General features: G+C 47.0%; 1 protein-coding gene across 4 annotated transcripts; it reads left to right on the plus strand.

The window, feature by feature from the left end:
- Nucleotides 1-6,766, plus strand: DMRT2 (doublesex and mab-3 related transcription factor 2). Of its 4 annotated transcripts, none has more exons than XM_066254732.1 (5): nucleotides 1-128; nucleotides 250-406; nucleotides 1,228-1,823; nucleotides 3,383-3,485; nucleotides 5,464-6,765. In XM_066254732.1, exons 3-5 carry the CDS (start codon nucleotides 1,272-1,274, stop codon nucleotides 6,519-6,521), a joined length of 1,713 nt encoding a protein of 570 aa, XP_066110829.1. In that variant the 5' UTR covers nucleotides 1-128; nucleotides 250-406; nucleotides 1,228-1,271; the 3' UTR covers nucleotides 6,522-6,765. The 4 variants fall into 4 exon arrangements, with proteins under 4 accessions (XP_066110829.1, XP_066110828.1, XP_066110831.1 ...); XM_066254734.1 differs by having other exon boundaries at nucleotides 25-128; nucleotides 293-406; XM_066254731.1 differs by having other exon boundaries at nucleotides 9-406.
- The last annotated feature ends 581 nt before the right edge of the window (nucleotides 6,767-7,347 follow it).

The following is a 7,347-nucleotide window of genomic DNA, read 5'->3' on the forward strand; positions in this document are numbered from 1 at the left end:
GAGCGCTGCGCTGCACGTCGCTGCGTGCGTCCGCCCGCCCCCAGAGTCTGCGGTGTTAGCCAAGCCAGGGCCGCGCGACCCTTCCCGCCCAGCTTGGGGCAGAGGAAGTCGAAAGTAGCTTCAGCGAGGTGAATCGCCCAGGGCTGCTGAGGACCGATCTGAATTTTGCAGAGACCGGGATGTGTGGGGCGAGGTCGTAAGGACTTGACTCACCCTCTCCATCCCCTTTCTACCCTACTCCCTATCCAGTGGGCTCCGGGCCTCTAGCTGTCAATCCCCGATTTCGTGGCAGGGTGTGGCGACCCCGATTTCAGTTTGCAAGCACAGCCAGCAATCCAAGAGCCAGGTCCCACGCACGGCCGGATATCTTTTACCTTGGGCTGCTAGCCGGGGCCTCAGAGTCTTGGTGAGTGCTGTACTTTTGCTGGGTTGTCAGGGAGGGCAAAGGGTACGAATCGCCTTTCCTTATTTTTTCTATTTTACTTAGACATTGCTTTAAAGTGCAAACCGAGCCCGATGTGCATAGAGCCCGCGGGGCTCAGCCCAGAGAGGCCCAAACACTGTTGATGCTGAAAGGGCATCTGCATCTCTGTGTCTCGCGTCCCCGTGGGGCTGTAAAGACAGCCCAACACGTTGGTTATTAGTCACTTATTAGCCAGGGTGGGAAGGGTGATGAGAGGACCTCTCCAAGCCCACGGAGGGTGTCTTTGTTTAGGTGTAGGTGGATGAAGGACATTTGGGAGCCGTAGGGCGGACCTCTGTTTGAAAGGCCCCTTGTGATCAAAAGGAAAATAATTTTTACATCGACATTTTTATATTCATCATGGCCATAATGGTTAGGTATGGGGAAGCCTGACAAGTGGCCTAAAGCTAGCTTAGTTGGACACAATGCTTATGCGTGTGTGTGTGTGTGTGTGTGTGTGTGATCAGTGCATTATCCAAGGACTATCCAGAAAGCGCGTGTATGACCAGAAAGAGCTTCGGTTAAAGGTCAGGTGTTCACAGAGCATTTAGAATTAATAGATAAAACCTCGTTTTTTTTGGCGGGGGGGGGATTCCTGTGGGCCCTAAAGATACAAGACAGGCATGTGTGGACTGGATGTGGGAAAGGAAAGAACAGAGCTCCTCAACGGGCTGGAGGTAGGCAGACCCAAAGGTCTGGGCCCAAGGCCTGGGGATGGTGCCTCACTGCGGCCGGTGGGTTTTGGGGTATTTTGTGTCTCCCAGAGTGCAGGCGACTGAGCTTGGGCCCCAGCGAAGCTCCACACGCCATGGCGGACCGGCAGGCAGGCCCAGCTGCCGGAGACTGGGAGATCGACGTGGAGAGCTTAGAGTTGGAGGAGGACGGCCGCGGGGCGCCGCCAGCAACGCAGCCTGAGCCCAGCCCACCACCGGCCAACGGGGATGGCGAAGATGAGGAGGAGGAGGAAGAGGAGGAGGAGGAGGAGGACGATGAGGACGATGACGACGAAGTGGACAACGAGGGCGACGGCGAGGAGGCAGGCGCATCCCCAGGGATGTCAGGTTCGCCAGAGCAGCAGGGGGGCATACCGCCTAGGCCACCTCCGGCTCCGCAGGCATCGCAGACCCCCGTGGGGCACCCGGAGCGAGGAGCAAACTCAGGCGGCAGCACCGAGCCGCGCAAGTTGAGCCGCACACCGAAGTGCGCGCGCTGCCGCAACCACGGCGTGGTGTCGTGCCTCAAGGGTCACAAGCGCTTCTGCCGCTGGCGTGACTGCCAGTGCGCCAACTGCCTGCTGGTGGTGGAGCGGCAGCGCGTCATGGCCGCCCAGGTGGCGCTCCGGAGGCAGCAAGCCACAGAGGTGCGTACCCACCGGGCTGTCCGGAGACGCCGTGGGGGTCGGGGAGCCGCAGGGGACGAGGCTGCTTCCCACACAGGCGGGTGCAGGGCCTGGGGACACCTGACACTTTCCTGGAAGTGTGGCGAGAATACTTCTCTCCCCACGCTGGCTTTCTGGGTACGCGGGGAGGATGGATGCGCAGGGCGTCTCTGGGGAACTTCATAGAAAAGATTGTGTGGTGAAAAAGCTCTGAAATTGCTTAGGTTCGCTTGGGACGTTATTGGGAAACCACTTTATTTTTATTTCTTATATTTAAAAATTTATTTTGGTGCTGTTGGGAGGAGAAGGATTAGAGTGGTTGATTCAGTGTCCAGCGTCCATCCCGACACCCAGCGCTGTATTCCTGCTGATCGTGGAAAAGAAGCACACAGCGTACTGGGTGCTTCCGTGGTCCTGGGCCATTAATATAGGCTGAACGTGGTGCCCGTTTTACAGATGAGACCAGAAGTGGCGTTGGAAGGCAGGTGCCTGCAGCTCCAGATCATGCAGCCAGAAGCTTCTAGCCCCGAGAACTACCTAAAAGCCCATAGAAGTGTCTTTGCCGCAACCCACCGTGGGGCCCCAGCTGCGAGGAAAGCCAGTTTTAAGGGAGAGACCGTTCTTGAAAGTCAGACTTGACGTTTCCACGTGTTCCTGCACCTGGCGAGGGGAGTTAGTGTGGGAGGCTTCATGCGGCCCCCTCCCACACTCAGGGCGGGGAAGATTTTTGATTTTACTTTTTGGTGAGGAGGGACTTGGGAGTGAATCACCATACACACCCGAAATGGTGATCCTAATGGAAAGCTCCCAAGGGCCACAGAGCACTCTCGCTGGATGTCTGAGGTGGCCCTGGTCGGGTTTTGGAGGGGCCTCTTCCCTGCATTCGGTGCGTTTCACTGCGGGCCTTGTGTTCCCTTTCGGTCCCCAGGGCGTGCAGGGCTGGACACTAGTGTAGAAGGTCCCAGAAGCCTACCCACCAGGAGGTGACAGAGGGAGTGAGCTTTCCTTGTCGGAGTGGGAGGGTTTTGTTCCCCTCCTGAGTCCCAGTGAACAATCCGGAGTTTTTGGCCAGACGAGGGAGTCTTAACAGATATGGACCCTCCCATATCTCCCTCAAACCCCTGCACCCATCTCACCCATTCTATTGCGTGAGACACCAGTCCCACGTCACTGCCCAGTGGCAGGCCTGAGGCACCTTCAGCCCTACCGCTTGGAGCGGAGGAACTGTGCTGGGCTTCAGCTGCCGGGCTCCCATCGTCTATTGGACTTGCTTCCCTTCCTTCCGGATGTACTACCACTTCTAGCTGCTGGGCATGTCTGGGATGAATCTAGTAAAACAACCCCAGAGAAAGCCGGGTCCCTGCTCACCAGTTGCTTGGGACTGAGCTAGCTTGTTTGCTCTTGAATTAAGGAATGCGAATATTAAATTTGTTTGGAAACGTTTTTCACATAGGATAGGAAAAATAAAGAGAGTTGCTTACATGCTTTCCTTCTCCAGTTTTCTTTCAGGGCGTTATTGATTATGTTTCTTGTGTTTACAGGACAAGAAGGGGCTTTCTGGGAAGCAGAATAATTTTGAGCGCAAAGCTGTGTATCAGAGGCAAGTCAGGACACCCAGTTTGCTGGCCAAAAGTATTTTAGAAGGTAAAGCAACACAAAATCATCACTTTAGCCTTATAACCAGGTTGAGTGATTCTTGTCATTCTGGCATGTGGTATTTTTATTAACCTGTGAAGGGGAATGTGCCTTTTACTGGAAGGTTTTGCTCTGTGGGAAAATGAATCTCACATACCTCTGTTGTTTTTGTCACTGATAATTTTCTTGTCTGCTTAACAGTTAATGGGTTAACGTGGAGTGCATATGAAATTTGCCCTACTGTGAGGGATGCACAAAGATGCACTGCCAAGTGATCCTAGAGCAGATGTCCTGGAAGGAAATAAATTTTAAAAATTATTTAGTTGTTGGACCTATATAAATAGAATGCGTCAAGTGAGGAGTTTAACAGCCACCCACACTAACAAAGACTTCTCGTCTGGGCAATCCAACCACTAATCCCACTCTTTTTCATTTTACCATTTCCCTCCTTGGATTATCTAAAATTGTGGTTATTCCACATTTTATTATTTTGATAGTTGAGATTGTAGAATCAGACAAACGAAGTGGAATCTGAATTTGAACTGTATGAAATTTCTAACTCCATGTTCTCACTTTCTCTCAAACTTGGGGATACATTGATTTCAATTAAAATACTACTGATTTTTTAAAGCATTTCCCTGGGTGTGGAATTTATGAACCTGATAAATAACATTGATTACCTTTCATCATTGAAAGAAAAGAGTTTATATTTGCTCTAGTTACTGCTGCTTTATAAGATTCAGGTTGAAAAGCAGATTTAAAAAAATAGACATTTGAATTTTCTTTTGTGTGTGTGTGACTTCTGAATTGAGTTTGTTCTGAACAGGCTTAAAAGTTTGTTCATGTCTTACCCTGTGCTGTGTACCTCTGACCTTACAGACTGGTTTCTGACAAGGTAAAAGTGAATTTGATTACAAACTGGGTAAACATTTGTAACCATAGGGACCACACTGATAAATTGAAGCCGTGCAAATGCAATTTGAGAAGTGGTAGGATGAAATGGAATAGTAAATTTGAGTAAATAACTTCCTGACAAAAACTTACCATAGAAAAAGGAAATATTAATTTTCAAATTTTATTTCATTTGCAAATGAGTACGATGAGTTTGCCACTATGTAAACACAAACATTACAATGGATCCTTCAAACAAATGTGATAGTGGTGTGTGGTTGGGGCTGATAAAAATATTTATGCCATCAGGAATTCTCTTTTATGTTGTTATGCTGATTTTTGTTTTAGACTTCATGAAGTGTGTGATGACTTATGTTTTAGAGATTGCTTGTTTAACTATTTGGTTATCTGGACAACATGATTAGTGCTTGGGAAAATTTATTAGAGCAGTTATTTTCAATACCCGTTTTGTGTGTTTGTTTGTTTTTACTGGTAGTCAGGGGTAGGGGTCTGGTTCAGTGTTCACTGCAGAATCTGTTTGACTAGTTAACAGCTCTTCTTAGTTTTCTGTATTTCTCTGCTTCCTTATGTCTTTTCTAGTTTTCTCCTCACTAATCTTTTAACTTTCTCTTTTCTCCTAGTTCTCCTTGGATTATTCTCCAACTGTAACAATGTGTACATAATGAGCCATCTTTAGAAAATAAAAGTGACATCAGCTCTAGGTATAGATATCTTTTTTAATAATGGAAAAAGATTACATGGATAGTAATAAATCATTGATTTAAGTTAAGATCAGTAGCCTTATCTCTTAGTATGTAGGAACCTGGGAAGAATATTAAAATTTCAGCTTGTCAAAGTAAACAAACACACTTATAACCACAAAAACAGCAATAACAAAAAGTTATAACACGGATATCCTTTCTCCCAAAGGGCAAGTATTGAACCAATACTTTTGCTTTCTGTATAAAAAAATATTAGTGATATAGAACTGTAAACACTTGTTCTGCCAATTTGCAGTGCTTCTGCTGCCTTCTAGATTTCCAGAGATTTCTTCCCTAGATGTTAATCTTTCATATGCAATGCTTGCTTATTCTAGGCTACCGCCCCATTCCAGCAGAGACTTATGTGGGAGGGAGCTTACCTCTGCCTCCCCCAGTAAGTGACCGGATGAGGAAAAGGCGGGCCTTTGCTGATAAAGAGTTGGAGAACATTATGCTGGAGAGAGAATATAAAGAGAGGGAGATGTTGGAAGCTTCCCAAGCTGCTGCCTTGTTCCTGCCCAACCGCATGGTGCATGGACCTGAATACACCTCCTACAAAAGCGCCTACAGCCCCACCCCAGTGGAACCACCAAGCAAAGACTTCTGTAATTTTTTGCCCACCTGCCTTGATCTAACCATGCAGTATTCAGGGTCTGGGAATATGGAACTAATTTCTTCTAATGTCAGTGTGGCCACAACTTACAGACAATATCCCTTGTCCTCAAGATTTTTAGTTTGGCCCAAGTGTGGCCCTATTAGTGACACCCTCCTCTACCAGCAATGTCTGCTGAATACCACCACTTCAGTTCAAGCCGTGAAACCTGGGGCCAGCTGGGACTTGAAGGGAGTACAAGTCCAGGATGGACTCGATGCAGAACATGACATGATGCCATCAAAATTGGAAGGCTCTCTGGTGCTGCCTCACACTCCTGAGATCCAGACCTCAAGAAGTGACCTTCAGGGTCACCAGGCTGTTCCTGAGAAGTCTGCATTCTCCCCACCCCGCCGGAATTTCTCTCCGATTGTTGACACGGACTCCCTGGCAGCTCAAGGGCACATCTTAACCAAGATCAGCAAAGAAAGCACCAGGTACCCTCTGCCACTTAAACATAATCCATTCCACTCATTATTCCATCAAACTCTTAGTGACAAATCAGGTCCTGAGTTGAAAACACCATTTGTCAAAGAGGCCTTTGAAGAGGCCCCTAAGAAACATAGAGAGTGTTTAGTCAAGGAGAACCAGAAGTACACATTTACAATAGATAGATGTGCAAAAGACCTTTTTGTAGCCAAACAAGTTGGAACAAAACTCTCGGTGAATGAACCGCTGTCATTTTCTGTTGAGTCCATTCTCAAAAGGCCTTCATCTGCCATCACTCACATCTCGCAGTGAGAGCCTGCTGAAATGGAAAGCTGGATTTTCTGCAGTCTCACAGGGTTCTTACCAGTTGCTATTTTTCTGTTTCAAAGAAAAAAGTTACGATGTTTGTGTAAAGAAATTTCTAATGTAAATGATGGTGATTAAAAAATTTATATTCATATGCATGTACTTCTCACCTCATATTTAAACATAAAGATGAAAATTTGCTTATGTTCAAATTGTAAGGTTCCACACTTTACACGTTATTTCAAAAAGCAATAAAATTGACACTGTCTTGTTAAAGACCCAGTATTTGGTGAAGTAAATAATTGTTTTTTTCTAGGTGAAAAAGCTAGTGTCCATTAAATGGGGTCTTATTTTTCTGTGATTCTTTGTATTTTCAAGTGCTCTTAATGGTTGCTGGGGGCCACAGGAAAACCCTTATAATGCCTTAGTTTTTGCATTTTGGAGGGCATGTAAATGTAGCTATTCACGACTGAGGCAAAGTAGCTTACTGAGACCATAGGGAAGATTTGCATGTTTATAGAATCATAATTTCCTTTGATTGGACAAAGTTGAATTAAATTGAAAGGAAATCAAGTTTAATATCTTGTTCATATGATGACATAGGTTCTTGGAATGGATCTCTTAACTCTCTGGGTCCCAGTGTCCTTCTCTAATGGGGAGGTGTCGTCAAACTTTTTATAAAAACCGCCCACTTTCGCAGTGCTGGTCAACCTGGTCCCTACCGCCCAGTAGTGGGCGGTCCAGCTTTCATGGTGGGCCAATCGCAGCGCTGTTTGGTTGCGCGGTAGGGACCAGGTTGACCAGCACTGCAAAAGTGGGCGGTTTTTATAAA

This window comes from Saccopteryx bilineata, chromosome 2, assembly GCF_036850765.1.
Source record: "Saccopteryx bilineata isolate mSacBil1 chromosome 2, mSacBil1_pri_phased_curated, whole genome shotgun sequence".
In the NCBI taxonomy this organism is placed as follows: Eukaryota; Metazoa; Chordata; class Mammalia; order Chiroptera; family Emballonuridae; genus Saccopteryx; species Saccopteryx bilineata.

Coding starts and splice junctions, on each gene's coding strand:
- DMRT2 (XM_066254732.1), top strand. CDS start 1,272: ATGGCGGACCGGCAGGCAGGCCCAGCTGCCGGAGACTGGGAGATCGAC. Junction 1,824..3,382: donor GGAGGCAGCAAGCCACAGAG/GTGCGTACCCAC, acceptor TTGTGTTTACAG/GACAAGAAGGGGCTTTCTGG. Junction 3,486..5,463: donor GGCCAAAAGTATTTTAGAAG/GTAAAGCAACAC, acceptor TGCTTATTCTAG/GCTACCGCCCCATTCCAGCA.